Below are 21,715 nucleotides of genomic sequence, written 5' to 3'. Positions count from 1 at the left end.
TTCAAGTTTGGAAATATTGGAGGTTTTCATTTGAATTTTGCATCACTATCTTGGATTGGATTTGCTGCAACTAAGTCCATTTGGTGTAAAGATTCGTCTGTGGCTCGGCCTCGTGTCTTGTATTGTAGAATACTAGGCGATTTATATGAAAAGTTTGTCTTATCTAAAAGTGATGCCTGCAAAAATGGAGATTCCGCATTAACATGTCTTCTGCCAACTAGCTGGTACCTGCTATGGAGGTAAGCTATTCATTTTCATGTTGTCCAACCCAGTTGCTCACATGCAATACTCGTGACGAATCCAAGACCGTCAAAACCATTCGAGCATTTCGAAAAAAAATGGTTGTGACGATTCAACAGGATTTCTATTGACAAATCCCAGAGAATAGCAAGATGTTTCAGCAAGTTTAAAGTTCTCAGTCTGTGCGCTCATGCTTTGCAGCAAAGATGCACACACTGGTAACACTGATAAAACATGTTCTCAACAAGGACTCCGAGCCCATTCTTACAACACGGTCATGATGGAACACCAATCCAGCAGACAAATCATAGTTGCAGTGCGATTAGTTGATCTCTGAACACTAATTACATTTGCACCCACAACAGGCACAACTTCATGACATGACGTTTCTGGGGGGTTTCTGTACATGCTCTCGATTCCTGTGAACCCGAGAGAATTTGGTTTCATGGCGCTTGACCACCACTTTACTGAACCTTTCGGTACACTTCTGTATTCTACAGCATCACATTACGTGAATGGAGAAAAGTGTAAGCGCTCGTTGGCTTGGCTGTCATCGTAATCCTCCTCAGAGAGGGGCTCGTCCTCTTCGTCTGATTCCAAGCGATGTGATGCTTCCATTGACCCTGTTGCCGTGCCACTTGTCCTTCGTCTCTCCAATTCCCTTTCTCTCTGCACATTCCATGACCCCATCTCACGTCACTGTACGGCTCAAGTACTCAGTTGGTAGTGACATCCAATCCTAATGCAACACATTCCAGACACGTGTCTACAAAACAGAAACATTCGCTCAACTTGTGGTGCCATTGCCACACTGAACAATCCAACACCAGCTGCAAAAGGTTACAATGACCAGATTTATGGATAACTCTTTACGGTCAAACTCGGTGCTCCATGAGCCTGAGAATACCAGAGACCCAACTCTGCACTGCGTGGTGGAGAACTGTGTCACACAGTAAACACATGAGCCAAATCTCACATCTGCGCATTCTTGGCTACGCAATCTCTGCCTCCACAAGACTCAGAATGTTATCAGAACACGAATTGCATCACGATCTGCTCGGGAAGGATAGTTACCAAACCGCAAGGTCGACTTACTCACCAAAAAATTCAAGTGGTCTTGCATCGTAAATGTCGCGGGCCCTTCGTCGATTCCGAATTCATCGGCTACTGAAGCCTCGTATTTTGCTGGAGATCCATCTAAACCAACCAAAAAAAATGATTAAGACTAGCTCACAAGCTTTTTACTCCTCACTCTACGACATGTATTCGTTCATTAACCATATAGCCTGCCATGATCAGAAATGCGGATACAACACTAGTTTGTGCTGATGGTGCGTGTATAAACTTGATGGAGAGTACACGCTTAAATAAGCACGGCAACTTCTCTTGACTTTCCAAAAGCCCTTTCGCAAACCTTTGGGCGACAGGTTCAACTTGTGTACACCTTGGAAATGAAAAATCACACAACCCAACTAGGAGGGCAAATGAGTACAGGTACGACAAATTCACTCGAAGGCCCAGTCATATTCCCTCTGATTCCCAGCTCGAAACGTGAAAAACTCAAGCATACCTCCAAAACAGTATATTAACATTCAGCTAAAATTTCCAACTGAGTAACCGAAGATCGCCAAAACCATAGCAGGGCTTCAAGTATTCAGGTTATATTATCCCAAAATATTCACTACACGGGATTAGGTTCCAGGAGCTAACGCAAACCATGCACTGACAGCCCAGCGGAAGAACTCCCAAAAGCCAAAATCTTAACAACTGCCAGACTTTCTTCCAGCTTGGACGTCCAGACAAGGGGATGAAAATCCAGGTTGACCCTGCGAGATCTCAGCCACACTACGCCTGCAGCAAGTCATCAGCCACTTGCACGATGCCGCCATAGCTGGCGCCCCTCAGAAGCGACCAGTGTAGCTCATCTAAAACCATGAAAAAAATACCCAAAAACCCACCGTAAAATCCCACAACATCGCAAGCGCAGGAGAAGCGAGAAAGCCTTACCTGCGAAGAAGACAACGCGAAAATCCGCCAGCGGAGCCGAGCACAGCACGATTAGAAACCCAATGTAGAGAGGGATGAGGACGATGGAGATGGCCATCGCTCCGGGTCGAACATGGCTGGCACGATCGAGGGCCTGCTGTGGAGTTGTCGACGTCGAGCGGTGCTTCTTCAACGCCTCCCCCCTTCGGCGCCTCTGCCTTGCCGAAACCCCCGAAGTGGACGGCTCCACGACCGGTTCCGCCGGTTCCCGAATGCCCCTTGCCACCGGTGCTAGCGGGTGGATCCGATAGAGGTGACTCGTCGGCACGGTGGCTGTTCGGGGGAGTTGCTATTGTCAGAGCTTGTGGAAGGCTACGCCTCGCTTTGTTGCCTGATAACTCCCTTGATCTCCAGTTTTTCATATGTTGCTGTTCCAACCGTTTATCGCATGTTCCAATTTCAAACTCTCTAATTCCAATTTTAAACTTATATTCATCAACTTTGTCCGAGTCTCTCTTTTGGTTGTGTTATGGTGGGATCTCAAGTTCGAGTATAAAAAAATCTGGGTTTTAGCATTATACCTTTGTGTTTTGATTTGATTTTTATGCTTTTGGTTGGATGCTTTTACTATAAATTTTAAATTTCGATTTGGTCTTATAAACTATTCATATTAAGTAAGTATAAGCAATAAGAAACACATTATATAAACAATGACTTTCTCAAGTTATTGTAATCCTAATAAATATCATGTGGTGATATAAATCATGTTAAAGATTTCCTATGTCAAAGAAAATACTCTACAAGCATCTTATAAGTATAATACTTTGTCTAGAAGCTTAATAATTCACAAGAAGTTTTTGTATGGCCTTCTTATTAACTAATAAATATAGAAGTAAGACTAGGGACATCTTTAGTCTTTTGAATGCCTTTCTTATATTCTAGTCTTTATTAAAACTTACTAATTTCTTTTTATTTGGTAATAGTCATTATAATTTTTTTTTATGTCTTATAATTATATATATTTTTTTTTTATATCTTTCTTTTAAATAATACATAAATATATTAAATATCAACCAATTTGTCTAAAATCAATATATACAATATTAGAATTTAATCTTAATAAAAATTAGAATATATTTATTTTCTAAAAATATCAAAGTATTTTAGAATTATAGACCATCTAATATATTTTTAACTTGTGAGATACATGTCTAACTTGCAAGACAAGTTTCCTACATATGCAACAAATGGCCATTTTGTTGGCTAAGTTTCTAATCTATTAATCAACTACAAATATGTATAAAGTCAAATCTGCATGTATAAAGCTTCTAAGAAGCTTTTCCATAAGATATTATCAAATCCATCTACATTTATCCTCTATCCAACACTTCTTATTAAAGTAATTATGTATATCTATGATAAATTGTATTCCTTTACAAAGCTAATTATATATGTCTATGATAAAAATTAAAAAATCATAAATTTCATGGTTTCTAATTTTTTTTCATAAAGGTCAAAATACTTTTTTTTTTTTTATAAAGTTTTTATTGAATATCAAAAATATTATGATGACAAAAATCTAAACTAATACATGAAGAAATCACAAATGGCCAACTTTTAATTTTTAAAGATGTTACTTATAATATTTATATAACTTGTGAAATTTTATTAATTATATGTTATCATTTAAATATTTTATTTAAATAAATAATATGTATATATATATATTAATAATTTAACTAATTATAATTATTACTATACAATTAATTAAAAAAAATCTTAACCACTGTTTGTAACTTATTACAAAATAATTAAACGTCCTTAAGAAATATTATGAAGAAAGCTTTTAAGTTATTTTAGCAAATACTCAAAATTTCTTATATGTGCACCAATTATGCTTTTGAAGAAAAAAAATGGATTCTTCTAAATATATGTGGATTATTATACAGTTAATAAAACTAACCAAAAAATATTTTATTCTTAACTTTGAGATCAAGACTTCTTAAACAAATAAATTATAATAACTATTAAAACAAAAATCTTTTATCAAAGTTTTTTTCCATAAATCTCATAGTCTTTAGAAAGTTTAAACATGGTATTTTTCTAAGCTATTACATATGGAAGGAAAATCAAGGCTATTATTAGTATTATAAATTTCTTTTTTTGTGATTCAATACTCTTTTAAGACTTTCTATTTTCTTTACATTTGGTATTAATTTTTTTTTATCTTCTGATTATTTATCTTCATTGATTTTTTTTTCTTCTTTCTTAATGATACATGAAAATTATTATATATTGATTCGTTTTTTCAAAATTCATGTCATTAATGTAATTTAAAAAATTTAAGAATCTTAAAAAACTATTTATTACATTTTTGATGAATTTTTTTATTATTTTATTAATTGACACTAAATAACTTAATAACTTTTATTATTTTTTTTTAATTCAAAATTTTTTTTAATATAAAATTTTATTCACAATAAAAAATTATAAATTTCTACAAAACCATAAAAACTTTTTACACAAGAATAAAATCAATTTCATTTTCTACTTCAGAATATGATTATCATGTTTAAATACCATTTAATATTTTATTTGAGTTTTTTTTTAAAAAAACGTCTAGTCTTAAATAACCTTAATTTTGAATCCTAATCACTCTTAGTTATAGTTATAAATACATGTACAAAAAATAAAACTTAAAATTTGTGGTATTAATGTAATCACCAAAATATCCAAATTATATATATATATATATATATATATATATATACGTATATATCTTAAGTCATTATACCTACATAGATATTAGAATAAGAACAAAGTCAAGAATTATTATTTTTAAATTATTTATTTATTTGAATTTTATTATTAATAATTTCTTATAAGTTATATATATATATATATATATATATATATATCTACATACATACATAGTTAATTTTTTTTATTAAAAAAAAAAAAAAAAAAAAAAACTAATGTGGTTTTATTTTATTTTGTTTTTTTTTAAATAAATTATACCACAGTTATTATTAATCTTATTTAATATTTTTTTTAAATTTAGCTCTTACTAGTAGATCTAGTAGTATTTATTTCATCTTTATTGCTTTGGTTGAATTATATCTAGAATAAGACCAATAGACAAAAACATTGGCAAGGTTTTAATCTTCTGTAGCAATGCATTGAAACTGCCCATAACAACCTTGTGTACTTACCATTGCTTCCAAAAACTTTGTTGAAAGTAGTCTGCCTATTTTAAGGCTAGTGGACTCTTTCTACTTTGATTGTATGTTGTCTATATGTAGTGCTTTCTTTCTTTTCTAGTTTGTGTGTTGTACTTCTTTCATTATACACTCTTCATGCATTACTTTTGTTTGTATATAGAATAATTTAATGCACAACAATAACTCTTCTTGTGCTCTCACATCACAACATAGTTTTAACTACTGCTCTTATATTGATTAGTTTTGCTTACTTGTTAATCACAAATGAACTTGTTATTGTAAATATTTTGTTCTAGATTATAGACAATTATTAATTAAAAAAAAAAAATACACCTTGTATCTACTTTTGACAATACATATCTAGAGTAGAAATGTGTATCAAATAAAAATATTATTTGAATCTATTTTTAACAATGCACAAACCTACGCAAGCCCCTATGTCTACATTTTAACCAAATGGTTGTAAGACTAGATTCATTTTGTAGGATTAAGCATCTAATCTAAAATCCCTTCCACAATGCAAAATCCTATACAAGGTTGTATATTCTTATTTTATTTATCTTTTAATATATATATATATATATATATATATAGTTGTGATTAAAGTTTATTTTATTTTATTTTATTTTATAGATAGTCATATTTATTTTAACATAGATGTTTTAAATAATTTGATCATATATTTATGTCTTAAATTTTGTGATCTTATATTTATTTCTTTTAAGAACTATATTCTTTATGAGCTATAAATATTAAAGAAAAATTAAAGATAACTATACATTTTAGGATTGATAAGAAAACAAATTTCTCAAGAATTCACCTAATTTAGGTGTTTTTAAGATTGTAAAGAAATTTATATAATTTACATGAAGGAAAAATTATATACATATACTTTCAAAGAAAAATATCCATAAAAGAATGTAACATCAATATCCAATAATGATCTTTCAATAAAAATTTGAGATTTAATGTTATTTAATTTTTTATTAATATAAAATCAATAAAAATACTATTTAAAAATTAAATAAAATTTAAAACCAGATATTTTATTTTTTGAAAATTTAATTCTATTTATATCATACAAAGTATAATTTTAGAGTCAAATCTAAATTGTTTGTTTTACAGAAACAATAGTAAAAGTTTTTAATCTTACAATTTTTTGTGGTAATTAAATTCAGCCTAATTAATTATAACATATATTCCCATTTTATTATTTTGAAAATGAATTGCAAAGATATCTATTGTTTTTGGGATTAGGGTTAATCCAAATAGCTTCCAGGGCAGAACTGGGTTTCTGATGCCCGGCCATGCCTTGGCGGGCCTGGGTGGGTCTGCCCGGGCAGGAGCACAGTTCTGACCGAGAAACTGTTCGGGCAGGTTACGTTTCTCTCAGCAGAAGCCCCTTTTTTTTTTCGGGCAGACGTCGGATGGTTTCCATCACCCCTAAGCGGATGAAGTATGTTTCATCCATGGCGCGGTGCTGCTGGAAGATCCACTGTGGCCGCATCTTCTCGGTGTCTGCACAAGGTCTTCGACTGGAATGTTAGTTATTACACCGATTCTGCCGACGTGCATTCTAGATGCAGCGGGACCCGATGTTCAAGCTGGTGAATGCATTCTTCTCATCAGCAGTCGATGCTCCTGATGACGAGGCCTCTCCGCAGGAACAGTATTCACGGTGATGTATTCATCATTGACACTGGACTTGGCTTTTTAGTTGTCCATGCGTGATATTTTGGACCAGCGTAATGCCGAACACTTGGGAAGAGTGGTTGCTCACAGGAAGTGTTCCAGGTCTGCGGCAGGCGAATTTGCGCGACCTTTTCCATTCAGTGTGTGATTCGTCAGTGTGGGTCCAGGGTTGTTGAAATGTTGAAGGAATGACCTCTAAAAGTGTTAGTTACCCTGAATTTAGGTAGTCTTTGATCTACGGCAGAGTTTGGGGCCAAAAATTTATGCTTCATGGACAGCCCACCTCACGGTTGGAATGAAGGGGGTTCTGAAGCAACGAAAGGTCAAAGGAGACATCCAAGCAAGATATTTGGGGTATGAGCCACTTTGCGGGCAGTGTAATCTTATTTCGATTGGAAAGGTCACTGGTGCTAAAACAGTCATTTCGTCTTCTGCATCAATTAATCTGTTCTGGCATATAATTACCATTCTATTTTTGCAGAATTTAAACTTCCTTCACTGTCACAGTGCACGTCAGGCTCGCAATCTGGGCATCTATACAATGTTGCATATTGGATCAGGAAGGGTTGTTTAGTTGGACGTCCTCGCTGAAACTTCAGATGAGATCAACAGCTAAGTCACCTATTTAAAGGTGCAGAATTTTTCAGTTCGGGACTTGTGCGACGATATTCACCGCTGCTTCGTGATCTGAGACGAATTCCAGTTGATCAAAAAGAGCCATAAACTTTGAATCTGGATCGCGTATTGTAACAACGGGCATGAACTTAGGAATCATTCAGTCTCCAAAAGTCATCTCTAGCCACACTGGCACTCATCAACGATTTCCAAGAACACAGGCAAAAGCAATCAGTCTGCAAGAAACCGCAATTGACTGAGGTCAAGACGCTAAGACTTGACCACAACCTCAAAGCTCCTGGCGACAAATTCTGAAGTCCAGAAGAAATTACCTGATTCCTCAGGGGCAAATGTAATGGTTGTAGCCTCATGGAATCATCTGTCAACGTTCACACGACAAAGCTTGAGAAATAAACTGACAAGGGCCCATATCGAATGAAGAAAACTGGCACTCACTTCGACCTGAAAGCTTCCTGGCAACTGCACCTGTCGGCAAAACCAACAGCACCTTCCTTCAGAAGCAACACCCAGTCACGCCCACAGAGCCGTCTTCTTCATGTTAACGCCTCGGAAAGGCCTTGGTCTACCTCATGACAGTGACAACAATCAAAGACAAATTCATCATCATAGAATTCCAGTACATTGTCGCCAAAACTTAAGCTCCCGTACTGAAGTTCAAGTCAACACGTCGACACGATTTGCAGCTTTCATTGACCCATCCGTCCGACAGACCTGGAAATTTTCTCATCTGTCCCCATTTGGGATTACGTAAAATTCACATTGCTGAAGACCTTCTAAAGCCTGAATCTTCCGCCACCAAAGCTCCAGCGTGTTCTCATTGAACACTAGCGGGACATTACTGGTGGTGGGGAGCCAGGTGCTAGCGAAGCATCTAAAATGCAGACAGAGATCAGGTGATGCCCAGCCAGAGCCGGCACCATCTACTTTCATTGTGAGCGGTACGTACCCTTGAGCGAGAATCTAGATCCTCTACACAATGATGCATGAACACAAGTTTCTGCTGCAATAAGTGAAAGAGGTCGCCTCATCGACACCGCCAGCTGCAAGTTGTTGTGCCATGAGGTGCAGCATTTGCCTTCCACTGTGAGCATGGGATGGATCTGATGGGCCCCTCGCCGCCTCTTCTCCAGAGATCTGTCATTCCATGCAAATTTGTCCGCCACCGCCAATCAAAGGAGCGGAAGCACTAGTCGATCTGCCACCTGCGCATAAGATTGTTTAGCAACATTCCCCAGAGGATGAGTTTCCTGGATACCAGCTTCATTGTTGGTTTTAATTTGTTGTTTCCTCTTTTTTGATGAGTACAGTCGGAACACCACTTTAAAATTGAAGCTTTTGAGGGTGGCATATAACATATAATAGGATGTTCAAAGATGGGAATGAATAGGGATAAAACAATTTCAGAATATATGTGTTGTTTTGTTTTGTTTTTTATTTTTGTTTAAATTATTTTGGTTTAAGCAATCGGTAAGTGCAGGGATTTCAAATATATGAATATAGAAAAGATCATAAACAGAAAATATACACATGTACAATTAAGAAAAAAGCATGGAAAGATGTACATTAAAAAGTAAAATGAAATTAAAATAGCTATTAAAAAATGAAAAATAACTAGAGAGCTTAAAGTTAGAATTGAAATAATAAAAAAATTAATTGACAAGATTAAAAATGGATTTAATCATGTCTAAATATGTACTATTAATAAGAAAGATATATGAATACTTTCTAAGAATTATAATTTTTACAAGCTAAGAATCCAACTTGCTTAACATTTTGATGATAGTTTTAAAAAAATAAATTTTTTTTAAAAAAATTACTATAGCCACATGGCATATCTATAGACCTAATTCACATCTAAAACTTTCTTCAATATATTCCTGAAAAAGATGCTATTTATTTTGAATGTTTTTATCAACTCTTATTTTACTTATTTACATATTATAATTTTTTTATAATTGAAGATAGTTGGTAAAAAATATAATTTTTTATTTTTTCTAACTTCAATAGTTTCTTATTGATGATCTTTTAAACAGTAAAAAATTAAAAATCTAAAAATCAACAATATTTAAATATAAAAATAAATATTTTTAAAATAAATAAATAAATTTTATGGTTTTATTTATAGAATTTTAAAAATATTAATATCCCTTATTAATATCTTTTTTGACAATATTATTAGTATTTATAATATAAATATTAAATAATTTAATTATAAATTTTCTTTTTATATATTAATACTATTAAAAAATATTGTCTTTTTTAATGTAATTATAGTGATTTTATTTTTAAATAAAATATATCATAATATTATGTAAATAGATTATTTATTTTTTTTATAAAAAATATTTTATTTGACTTTTATCTTATTTTTTTAAAATAAATATTTTTTATTTTTTATGGATTTTGTCTAAAGTCATTAGAGAGGTCTAGATAGAAGCCTAATTTTTCTTCAAAAATATCTTTTTCTTTAAAACCAAAATAAAAATATGCCATTTGTTTGTACAAAGAGAAGGAATCCACTCTTACACAACATGGCTTTGATAATACACAAAATTATTGTATGTTAAGATATTCTTTCTATTATTTTACTTTCTACAATTTTTGATACTACTCTTACTTCTATTTGTCAATTTTTTCTTTAATAGTTATTTTTATCTCTAAAATCTCAAATAAGCTTCAAATTTTAAATACAAAATTTAAGTTATAAAAAATAGGATTTAGTATCTATATAATATATATAGAAACCTCCAAATTCTATAGTTTTTTAAAAAAAATTTCTTTAAATTCTTTATTTTTTAATTTTTTAGCATTAATTTAAAAATAAACTTGATTTAATGAAAGTGCTTAATAAATAACCAATCTAAAAACTTCCATTCAGAATGTTTTTTTTGAAGTAATATATTAAATATTTTTGGTTTATAATATTTTAAAAAATATATAGATAATTTGTAATGATATAAAAATATATAAAAATGATATTTTATTAATACCATATTAAAAATAGTTAATTTTTTTTAAAAATAATATTTATTCTTAAATTTATTGATTTCTTATGTGATTAAATCAATGACCTCATTGGAATGTTCCTTCTATATATCCATGTCACCTCATCAAGTTCCATAGTACCTTGCTATTTTGCAACCTTGTCACATTACAAACTTGCTCATTTCTTACTTGTCTTCTCTTTATTTGAAATAGAGAGAACTCTCATCTTCTTTATTAAGAAGAGTTTTTTAGAGGAATTACTTGTAATTCTCTCCAAGGCAAGTTAATAACTAGTACATATAGGAGGTTGCAAGGAATATTGAGTAGGTATAGTGCAAGTGTGGTATTAGTGTGGAGAGTCTAATGGGAGCAATTGTAAGAACTCCAATGAGGTTATTGATTTGATTATGGTGGTACCAAAATATCCAAGGAGATAACAAACACATTTGTGCTTGAAAATAAATATGAAAAGTAATTAATTAAATTTAATGGTTTTATTTAAGATATATGATTTTTATTTTTTAAAATTAATTTTTTTTGAAAAAATTATAACATGAGTTTATCAAAAAATTAAACATCACAAACTATTATAAATTAAAAAAAAGATAGATATTCTAAATTATTTTTTATCTAAAATAATTTGGTTTGTTCTTTAAAACAATAGAACTTCATTGAAAAAATTAATGCAAGAAATATAAAAAAAAAATCTTATATTTTTAATTTTTATAAATAAAATTATATTTTTTGAAGATATGTCTTATTTTTTTTTCAATAAGAATTTTTTTTGAAACTAATATTTTAATGTTTTATATTAAATAATTAGTTAATATTTTTGAAACCTGTTTATTAAAAATAAAAATAAAAAAGGTTTCAAAAAATTTAAATCATATAAAAAATTGAAATACAAATTCATTTTCTAAACATTTTTTTTTTTTTTTTTTTTTTTCTCATCATCAAATAGTGCATTCTTTAACTAATAGTTTAATGTTGTATAATGTGAGAAAAAAATCTTTCAATTTATATTTTAAAATCAAATTTATGTATATATATATATATATATATATATATACACAAAGATATAAGATCCAACTCTACTTTTGTGTGACATGATTTTGGTAGATAAAATTAAAGTTTAGAGAAAAATAAAAGCAAAAATGTGCTATTATATCACACATATTATTGGCATGATCATTTCATTTTAGTTTATGTAGCCCAAAAAAAATTTGAAAAATTCAAGATAATATTTTTAGCTGATATGTGAAAGTGACACATAAAATGTAAATGAATTTCTCTACATATATACACACATACACATAAAAGCATGATAGGTACCCACCAATTTACATCATAGTGGGATAATTACATGTCAGTAAAAACCAACATGACCCACATGTTAAAATTTCAATTCCATTTATTCGATGAATAGTAACAAAAATACTTGTTTCTATGGTGGATGTCATGGGCACTCTGCAGGATGGGGCGAGGCCACTCAAGGACAGTTCTATTACGGAACATGCCTTCCGGAGCAAAGACGGAAAATTCATCCAACGGAATGGAAGAATCATCCCCCTTCACATCCACATCCACATCCATGGGAGTTTCATCCATCCCTGCATGATGCTCTCTCGAAGCTCCGATGCTCTGGTCACGTAGAACCTGCTGCTCATGATCGAAGTCACAGCAACGTTGCTCGGCAGCGAAGCTACAGTAGAAACCGTCTGTTGGTTAGTGAGGCATAGCGATCGAAGTGAGAGGTTGGAAATTCCATTTTGGCAAACCGTGTTCGGCAGTTCACGATCCGTTCAAACTTTGCAGTGCCGTGCCGGACTGCGGGCAGGGAATGTACAAGTCGTCGGTCTGCAGGGAATCTGCGCAGGAACGGTGGCGGTGCTTGAGATGGATGGGAGATATTGAAGAGCATACGGAAGGGAGGCAGGAGGCGAGGGGATTGGAGCCAACAAGATGGAGGCCAGATAGAGTCCGTGTGTGAGGAGATTTCCGACCGACCGGCCAGGAGTAGAGCAGGTTAAGGTACCTACCCATAGGCTACGGGAGGAGTCGTAGGTTTTAAGGTAGGTTTGCACTGCTTCAAAGGCACGGAAGCAGGCAGGCAGGAAGTGGTTCCAATGTTTTTCGACACTCCACTAAAGCCGCTGAGTTTCATGACTAACGAGTGACTTTAAACCGGAGAACTGGCCCGGCCCGGCCCCACGCTCATCACTCCCTTCGTCTTCAGTCTTAGCCTCGCTTTGCCGTCCCCATTGCAAGCCTTGGATGTTCTCCGCCATGCCTCGGGATGGCTGCACTTTGCATTCCTGGGGGAATGGGAATGGGGATGGGGAGTGAGAGGAACCATCACGAAGATCCTCTTCGACTTTTGAGTGGCGCTGGACTATGCGATTCATCAAGTGTGTGGAGAGGGTGATCGTCAAGGGGGGCGGAGTGTAGGAGTATATAGCCTCAGGGTAAGAGTAGAAGTGGAGAGATGTTTCCTTTTTGCTGCGAGAGTACTAGCTGCGGTTGCAAGGGTCGATAGGGAACGGGCGGCAACGCTGCGCGTGCAGTTTTGAGGAAGATCTCATGAGAGTGTGAGTGAAGGAGAGACACGGGATGAACGGCGGCCTAACGTTGGTTTTCGATGTGAAAGAGGACGTAGCTGGGTGTAGTGGTTGGTTGAAGTTTGAATTTGGGCAAGTGCGGTCGTCGAGTTGGTTTTGACGTGGTAGACACGTCGTTTCAGGACCGGAAAGCTCTTCTCAGGTAGACATTGTTTTTAATTTCTATATATTTTTTGTTTATTGCTATTGTTCTTCTTCTTCTATTGTTTTATTTTTGGTTTTTGGTTTTTTTGTTTTAACTTGTTGCAAGCTTGAGTGAGTGGGTCATTCATGAGTAATAGTTGGCGCTAGCGCTCTTGTCACAGCGATGAATAATTTGAATTCTGTAAGAGGATTTTTGTTCTCAAGAAAGAATTCCTGTGAGCGGTTTGTACTCCAGCTCTAAAAGTTGTCCTCAATTTGTTCCGTCCATGCTTATGATGGGATCAGTGGAGTGACCTCTGGAGTACCACTTATGAAGACCTGTGAATTTCCCAACTTCGGTCAACGTCTATAGAAGATGCTTTTTAAGCAAAGCTGTTTCAAGAGAGCTACACTCGAAAGTCATGGTTTGTTATTTGTAAAAAGTGCGGTGGGATAATCGTCCATATAACCTGCAGGAGTTTGTACTTAACTTTCATACTAAACTTGTATACCAAGTTAAATGAGGCAAAGTTAAATAGCGTTTTTGTGTGTAAGATGAGCCAGCATGCCGTTGTTGAGGACAACTATTAGAGCTGGAGTACAAACTGCAAACCATGTGACGGGCCTTGTTTTCTCAGTTGATGAGGTTAGACGAGCAAGATTGCTCTTTACGGTTGTAAGAGCCGACCTTTTAAAATGATTCTTCTGAAGAGGTCACAATGGCTTTTTGTCTTGTGGATAAGAACCGACGTGCAACGACGGAATCAATGAAACGAATCCACAACAGCAACGCAGAGCCGATAGACTCGAAACACAAATTTGTCCCTTATATCACCCTAGAACGAGGTTATGGGGTTCGCGTTAGGCTCCAAAGCGCAATGCCGAACCTCAGAAACTGTCGGACTGTATGTATCTGCCTAAGTCCGCTCAAATCTAGCTCGTTCAAAGGTTGGAGCGATGGTACAAATGCGCAGCAGTAATGCATCCGGTCCTCGGAAGAAGTTTGGTAGTGAAGCGCGCTTATATGTTCTTTACTCAATCTAAGTGGGAGGAAGGAAGAAAGCTCAGAAGCAGAAACCTGGTACCTCTGAGCTGAAGGTTTTGGTCGAAAGGACTAGAGTTATCCTGTAGATTTTGAGAATATCAGAGGTTGATGGGCCGCAGAAGAACGATTACTTTGTGTAAAATCACCATGAAGACCTAGTTTACCCATGATGACAGAGGCAGAACTGTAACACTAGTGTGACTGCTTGGAGAGGTGTGTATGATTTTCTCGGCCACATTTTTCATTGAGTCACTGCAGCACTAACTGCACAGTTAAGTATTCTCATAAAATGACGTTGGTTGGACTCTCTTGGTTGAGCCAGTTTGAGAGTTTACCCTAGAATTTGAGGAGAAACTTTGCTGGTATGCGAGTCTGGAGAGAAGGCACGCTTAGCCTTCATTTTAACCGTAGTTCTTCTATTTACTCATGGTGCTCGGCAAGGTTGGGCATAACATGCGACTATTCAATTTCACATGCCGGCTGAATTTGTTTCCCATCCTGTGCATACTATTCTCAGATGATTGATGTCATCGGAAGGTCTAGATCGCTAAGTTCCCCCCAACACCGATGTAATTCTACAGATTGCTTTTCATATTTTAGTGCCTCTTTTAGTGCATGGTGTGCAGGAACACATCAAGGCAACAACAGGAACATCTACTGTTGGTGGTATGAACGAAGGAAATGCAGTTGAAATATCGAAGTGGTTTATGTAGGACGCTAACGACTATGGTAGCAAGGAAACCTACTTGGGAAAAGACGGCCTCTCTACGTTGTGATACTCTCTTCGAAGGAGTTCCTTCAAAGAGGGTGCAGAGCTTGATATATGACGAATCAAATTAGTGTTAGCCGGACAGTCGAGCGTGCATGATAAAGTCGCCGATTTCTCCGAAGGGAACAGGACCTTGCTTCTCTCAATGCAATAGCCCAGTTCAAAACAGTGGAAGGGAGAAATATTTTCAGATTTGTATGAAACTTCAATTTTAACAGAAGCTGAAAATACGTTAGCTCGATCGGCAGCTCATCATTCATCAAATCGAAGGGGCGATGCAGGAGATAATTGCTCAAGTTACGGCCTGTGGTGAGCTTCGGAACTGTGACCAGGGAAGGGGACGTGTAAGTTGCTACATATATAAGAACACCAGCATTTTTGATAGAGGACCAAGAGTCCATGAAGTCGGAGAATAAACTCTTATTGTCTCATACCCCCATTACCTGATAGCGAAACTGCACATTTTTATCAGAGAGTTAGTAGGTTAGATTGCTTTTCAACTTCCTTATATACTTTTGCTCACTCACTTAAGCGTTTATTTGGCACCTGTAGCTGTTGTTTTCACCACTACCCCTTCGGTTAGCCCAAGCTGAAGTACACGCGAAGTCATTATAAGGGGTTTATTTTTATTGGTGAAACCTATGTGGTGGCAATTGTGAATGATTCTGTTCAGGTATGTACCTCAGGTTCTCAAGTATCTTAACTCATGCTTTTCAATAGTAACGTGCCTACTGCAGTTGTAATTCTCTACGTCCATAATCTTCAAAAGTCTTCAGAGCGAGGGAAGGTGTAGAATGAAACGGTTTGGTCATGCATTAGAAGTCTCTGAGTCTTTCTTTCTGCATTCTCTCAACAAAAAAGTGCAGTAGTCTAGGAATGATAATTTGTCGTCTTAATACAACAATGACTTTAGACTTGGGTAACAACAGTACGATTTCCAACTTAAACTAAACAAAAAAACCGAGTTCGTCACTGCAGCATGTCGAAAAAGTAGTTTTGATACAGAGAGAATAGGTAACTTTTTCCATTTTGAGACTTATGAGATAATTCGTCGAACTCAAATGACCTGTTTGTAAACACGTAGGAGAAGATTCTAAATACAACTTTGGTAAATTACGACTCAAACCAGTCAAATTTTCTTCGTTTAGGATGATGCCCAGACTTTCTTACAAAAACCACATATTCTGCATCAGAGATTAGCGAGTGTGTTTGTCATATGATAAAAATTGACCTCGATCTTATTCTTCCTGTGTCGTTATCGTCATCTTTCGGCTATTTGTGTGTAAAGATATTAATTTTCCCGAACTATAGTAACCTAGAATTGAATAAGGGAAGAGTGTATTTCTTGAAGTTGCAGAATGAGGAAAATATTATCCATTTGTAAGTACGTCCACTACAGTCACCCCTGTCGATTGCAGTTCTAAAAGGAGTTTTGAAATTCCATTATTTACTTGCCTCTTTAGTGTTGTTTTTCAGGATTGCTATCGGATTCTTTATGGTGAAAGTCCTCTGTGGAGCACGAAACACCAGCATGAACTGTACACTCTTCTCCTCTGGAAGAGAAAAACTATTCCATGATTCAAGGCAATATGCAATTTTCCTTTGATGTATACGAGCCCTTTCTGGTGGCTAATGTACCTTTCCCACCACATTTTATTATTTTTCTGTCACCTTCAGATTCCCAATACTGATGAGACGTGGTAAATAATACACGGAACTGATATTGGAGAAGTAAAATGATTTTCAGAATTTCATGATTCGACAAACGAGAGAAAACATTTCGGGTAACGAAGAATCCAACCCCGTCATTCTTCTACACTTATCGTTTCAAAGCGACGTGTGTTCAGTAGATGAAATAATTTTGCTTCGTCCTGTTTTATGGATTTGAGACCTCTCTCTGTTACACTCCGAGGAATCTGCAGCTGAATCGGCTCAATATTTCTCTATCAAAAAGAACCCTTTGAATGATGTCTGAAACGATCTGAAGATCCATTTCAAGAGCTAAGAATCCAGGAATCAGCATTTCAACTTGAATCCTGAAGTGCCTCCAATGTGAATACTTTTAGTGATGCAGACTCAAGGTCGATTGAAAATTTACGCTTTCATCAAGTGTCAACTGCACAGCGGGTGCTTCCTCGCAGCTCTCACCTCATTTTTCTCGCATTTGTGAGATGCTTCTATGACTACAAGACTGTTGATAGTTGGCTATTTTTAACGCCTATGTACTTTTGGTGTGTATTTATGTTTCTTAAAATTACTTGCGTATTGCTTCTAGGCTGATACACAAGCAATTGTACTCCTATTTAGATCTGCTTTAGAGCCCTGCGGTACTTCAAACTTGGCGTGTTCTCTCTCCTTTGTCACTCAACTTGTCACTAGGCGAAAGTTTCATTGACAGCGTTACTACAAACACCATCTTATTTTGTTTGTGTGATGATCCCTTCTGCTGGTAACAACGAGCAGCAAGGTGATCCTAACTGGGCAACAGAAAATTGGGACCACTCAGGTGCAGTTGGTGGCCTAGATCAGGCCTCCCGTCAGTATTCAGGTGCCAACGGGTCGGAGTGGGAGTGGGATCCAATGATTCTCGCTCAGCATCATGGTAGTGGAGGCTCCATTGACGGCAGTGACGGAGACCACAAACACAAGATTTCTGTAGGTGAGAGCTCATTTGAACAGCCCTTCAATAAGTCAGAACTTGACATGGTGATAACATGCTTCAACACCCAATCATATTCTCTGAAGAGCTGAGCCAGAATTGATTTTTGTAATTGTCACTTACACCTAGGAATAGGAGTGCCTGTGGTCTTAAACCTTGTTTTATCTTTATTTAGATAGTTCTGACGAAGGTTCTTTGCTTGCATTACTACCCCTGTGCATTCTATGGTACAATTCAGTGAATCAGAAGGGTCAGGTTTCTGAAAATTTGACGTATATAGTTATAACAGATGAAAATTGTTGATATTGACAAGAATACAATTGGTATTTTCCTGGATAAAGGAACAATGTCAAGCCTCCAGGCACCGCGCGATATGCCGTCAGCAGGTGTCCCATCCAACTTTGCCCATAGTCCCATGTGTATCTTCAGCTCCGCAGGTATCCAAAACCTGGGATTTCTGGACGGATCTGGTCAACCTCCGATAACTGCAAACCTTCACAGTACACTTGAATCATCAGGTAAACCAGGCCTTGCAGCTACAAATGGTACAAGCCTCCATAGCGACATTCGAAGTTATGATCAACGGCGTTGCGAATTTTCCGCCGCCAGCATGCATGACCATCACATCAAAAGGGAGAAGGTACGTTTCATGATATTTTTTTCTATTCTTGATTTAAGTATTATGCAATGGACTATATGTTGTGAATAATAATTTTATTGAGTATGCTCTTGTGTCTTACAAAAGTGCGTGACGGTCATTCACAGATTGTTCTTAACCTTGGGGTTCGGACGTACTTCTCGAACCAGGATGCAGCTGTCGGTCGACTTTCTAAGAGACATCGTGTAGGCTCACCCGGTTCCCAACTTCCAACTTGTCAAGCAGAGGGTTGCAAAGCTGATTTGAACGTTACCAAGAACTATTATCGTCGCCATAAGGTGTGTGAGTTCCACTCTAAAACACCGATCGTGATAGTTGGTGGGCATACGCAGCGGTTTTGTCAGCAATGCAGCAGGTATGACACTTTCCCAGAGGGATTTGGAAACTTACTCTCAATTCTCATGTCTGCCAAGAATCAGAAAACCAACCTTCAAAGTCTTTTATTATTTCAATTTTTTAGTATAATTCAGTAGTTTGTTGAACAGATTCCATCGTTTAGGCGAATTCGACGATGGAAAAAGAAGCTGCAGAAAACGTTTGGCTGACCATAACAGACGTCGTCGAAAGGCACAACCAAACGCTCCCACTTCTGGAGGAATCTCAGCTGAATCGACTAGTGCCATCAAAGTTGGCGATGACGGAGAGCTCCATACAAGTTTTAGCCGTCTAAACGGTAATCCAATCGGTTGTTCGTTTGAATTTGCAGTATCAGAATTAAAAGAAAAGGTTTCGTTTTCTAGAGAAGTATTATATTTCACAAGATGATGCAGTGCTTTCACCAAGGTTGGCTTCATTCTACCTCCTATATCTAATGCACACTCAGTTAACTTTTAACTCATTCCATTAGTGCAACGCCCACATTCACTGGGCGAAGGATGTGCCCCAGTTGAAAGCGCATGTTTGTATCGACGTAGATGATACACCCTGTTAAAACTTCAGCCATAAAGCTTGTATTCAGTCAAGCGCATATGTCATCCATCTCTGCCTTAACCAAAGCCACCATTGTCACCGAATCATTTGCTCTAATACTTGAGGTGGGCGGTGCAGATCCAAAATCGATGCTCGACATGTACTTGGAGAAGAAGTGTGGATGCCCTAGCTTCCTTACCTTGGAAGACACAAATGAGAAGCTTGACTCTGCAGGCTATAAACTAAAATTGCGAACATCTGATCTTGACTTTTGCCGTAGTCCACGAGATGATCATCGATCGTCTTATCCGGGAATGTCTATGAACTCTCAGCTCATGACCTGTTCTGAAGCCCAGGCCTCGTTGTCTGCCTTGTCTTTTTCACTACCCGGCCCATTTCCGGAGCATAAACCACAGCGACAGCTTACAATGTTGGCAGTGACAGAAGAGTATGATCGCGGGAATTCAGTATATCAGCATCATATGCAGGTAATCGAGGCGAGGGTCAGATTTTATTTGTACTGATAAGCTTGCTACGCTGCATAAGACAGTAGTATATTCAATCCGTTACTTGTCACAAATCAAATGCACATTGTTTGCAGGGAGTGGGTGGTAGTCAAAGTGGACCAAACCTGTCACTTTCTTCTCCACGAGATCAGCAGGGACTTCAAGGTAGAGGTCGAAGGCGGCCAATGTCAGGTCAAAGCTGCAATGGAACGGAGCACCCAGTTCATTGGTTAAGACCTATCAACGCAAACTCAGATAACATGACTCAAGTAGTTAGCAGACAAGGTGCGATGAGGATGCAAGCCCTTTTGCCCACGGAAACGAAATCTGGGATTACTTCAGCGTCAGCAAATTCATCAAACTCTCAGGTGATGGAACAATGTACATCATTATAGATCTGTGTCTCTGTCATGAATATTAGTTCTAAGCCCTTCCAAGATTCATCCGTTACTACTAATAGATACATATATTGACCGGCAATGTTATGCTGTACTACACTATCATTCAGGAGCATGATGTCGAAGCATTCTCGCCGATAAACCAGAATCTTCTACCCCAAGGATCAAGTGATTTATCCAGCCCTGACTGGATGTCAGTTAGTATGAGAGAAGCTCAGACATCACGTAGTGATTTTAGTCGATTTGGGCCGTCGACGCCCATGAGCAATTTACTGGGAAGTGACCAGCTTCAAGCTGTCGATCAAATGCTTGACCTTATTGGTACTTCGAACCAGGCCGATGCGAACCCTGGTAACGATGGATGTAGCCAGAATGTACTTGCCAGGAATGCACAGATGGAGTATCTGCAACAGAAAGACACAGGAACGGATTCAGGAGGAGATGACAGCAGTTGGGGTGGCAGTTGCACTGTGGATAGTCCTGATTTGAAGTATTCTGACCTCCAGCCCCTGCGGCCAGGTTCTTACGGAACACCTACCTATGACTCACACCAGGATCTCTTTTGAGACAGAAATGCAGCCCCTAGATATATCTATACATAGATATAGACATCAGTGGTGCGTTTTTTCCTCCCCCTACACCTCCTTTACATAAACGAAGTGCTCTGAAGTTCACGGGAGCACCAAATAATGCAAGAGTTTTACTTTGAGAAATTTTGGGAGGAGTTCCTAAGCCATTTCTTCTCAGAACTGTCAACTTTTGCAAGGTACTTGCATGCAGGCAATACATCTTTTCCATCTAAGTTGCTAACACTAAAATTAGTTAAATTTCTTCACTCGCTGATCTTATGAATCCTTGAATATATTACTTAGAGAATACCTACTTTCATTACCTTGATTGGACTCCAACTGTCGTAGTTTGCTTAATGGTCTCATAACTCTACCTGTAACTAAATTCTTTGGCTCAAAAAATCCAAGATTGAGATAAGTTGTGATGTGTAAAAATGATCATGGAGAAAAATAATCAAATCACATTCTAATTGTGAAATACTAGAATTCGTGGTGAAATACTAATGCTAAAAAAGGAATGCACAATGAATGGTACACTTTGTATAGAATTTTCATCTGGTGCATGTTTTAAGAATGTTTTCTTTCTATGATGTGGTTTTCTTTTCCTTCCAAACACATACTCACAGATGTATATGGGTTTGTATGTGTTTGCATATATATATATATATATAGAGAGAGAGAGAGAGAGATACTTGTTTGTC

The 21,715-nt window shown here is 36.5% G+C and overlaps 2 protein-coding genes across 8 annotated transcripts; one reads left to right on the top strand and one right to left on the bottom strand.

Annotated features, from left to right (window-relative positions):
- Window positions 1-536: 536 nt before the first annotated feature.
- Window positions 537-2,375, bottom strand: LOC112281550 (uncharacterized). Its single transcript, XM_073533182.2, has 3 exons — window positions 2,248-2,375; window positions 1,340-1,437; window positions 537-909 (listed from the first exon to the last, which is right to left on the bottom strand). The coding sequence occupies exons 1-3, from the start codon at window positions 2,342-2,344 to the stop codon at window positions 748-750; spliced, it is 357 nt and encodes a 118-aa protein (XP_073389283.1). The 5' UTR covers window positions 2,345-2,375; the 3' UTR covers window positions 537-747.
- Window positions 2,376-12,960: 10,585 nt separating this feature from the next.
- On the top strand, window positions 12,961-21,347 carry LOC112280779 (uncharacterized). Of its 7 annotated transcripts, none has more exons than XM_090249536.1 (12): window positions 12,961-13,520; window positions 15,159-15,624; window positions 15,868-15,988; window positions 16,792-17,099; window positions 17,382-17,442; window positions 17,779-17,974; window positions 18,316-18,614; window positions 18,782-18,987; window positions 19,118-19,305; window positions 19,680-20,029; window positions 20,143-20,415; window positions 20,556-21,347. In XM_090249536.1, exons 6-12 carry the CDS (start codon window positions 17,896-17,898, stop codon window positions 21,009-21,011), a joined length of 1,851 nt encoding a protein of 616 aa, XP_090105662.1. In that variant the 5' UTR covers window positions 12,961-13,520; window positions 15,159-15,624; window positions 15,868-15,988; window positions 16,792-17,099; window positions 17,382-17,442; window positions 17,779-17,895; the 3' UTR covers window positions 21,012-21,347. The 7 variants fall into 7 exon arrangements, with proteins under 7 accessions (XP_090105662.1, XP_090105657.1, XP_090105660.1 ...); XM_090249531.1 differs by having other exon boundaries at window positions 18,740-18,987; XM_090249532.1 differs by having other exon boundaries at window positions 13,077-13,520; window positions 16,779-17,099; window positions 18,740-18,987.
- The last annotated feature ends 368 nt before the right edge of the window (window positions 21,348-21,715 follow it).

Source organism: Physcomitrium patens, chromosome 4 (assembly GCF_059467195.1).
Source record: "Physcomitrium patens ecotype Gransden chromosome 4, ASM5946719v1, whole genome shotgun sequence".
In the NCBI taxonomy this organism is placed as follows: Eukaryota; Viridiplantae; Streptophyta; class Bryopsida; order Funariales; family Funariaceae; genus Physcomitrium; species Physcomitrium patens.
Note: the sequence above shows the minus strand (reverse complement) of the source record. Positions and strands in the feature narration are given on the sequence as shown.

Coding starts and splice junctions, on each gene's coding strand:
- LOC112281550 (XM_073533182.2), bottom strand. CDS start 2,344: ATGGCCATCTCCATCGTCCTCATCCCTCTCTACATTGGGTTTCTAATC. Junction 1,438..2,247: donor TCGCGTTGTCTTCTTCGCAG/GTAAGGCTTTCT, acceptor TGGTTGGTTTAG/ATGGATCTCCAGCAAAATAC. Junction 910..1,339: donor AAGACCACTTGAATTTTTTG/GTGAGTAAGTCG, acceptor TGGAATGTGCAG/AGAGAAAGGGAATTGGAGAG.
- LOC112280779 (XM_090249530.1), top strand. CDS start 17,749: ATGATCCCTTCTGCTGGTAACAACGAGCAGCAAGGTGATCCTAACTGG. Junction 18,988..19,117: donor TTTTGTCAGCAATGCAGCAG/GTATGACACTTT, acceptor TTTGTTGAACAG/ATTCCATCGTTTAGGCGAAT. Junction 20,030..20,142: donor TATATCAGCATCATATGCAG/GTAATCGAGGCG, acceptor CATTGTTTGCAG/GGAGTGGGTGGTAGTCAAAG.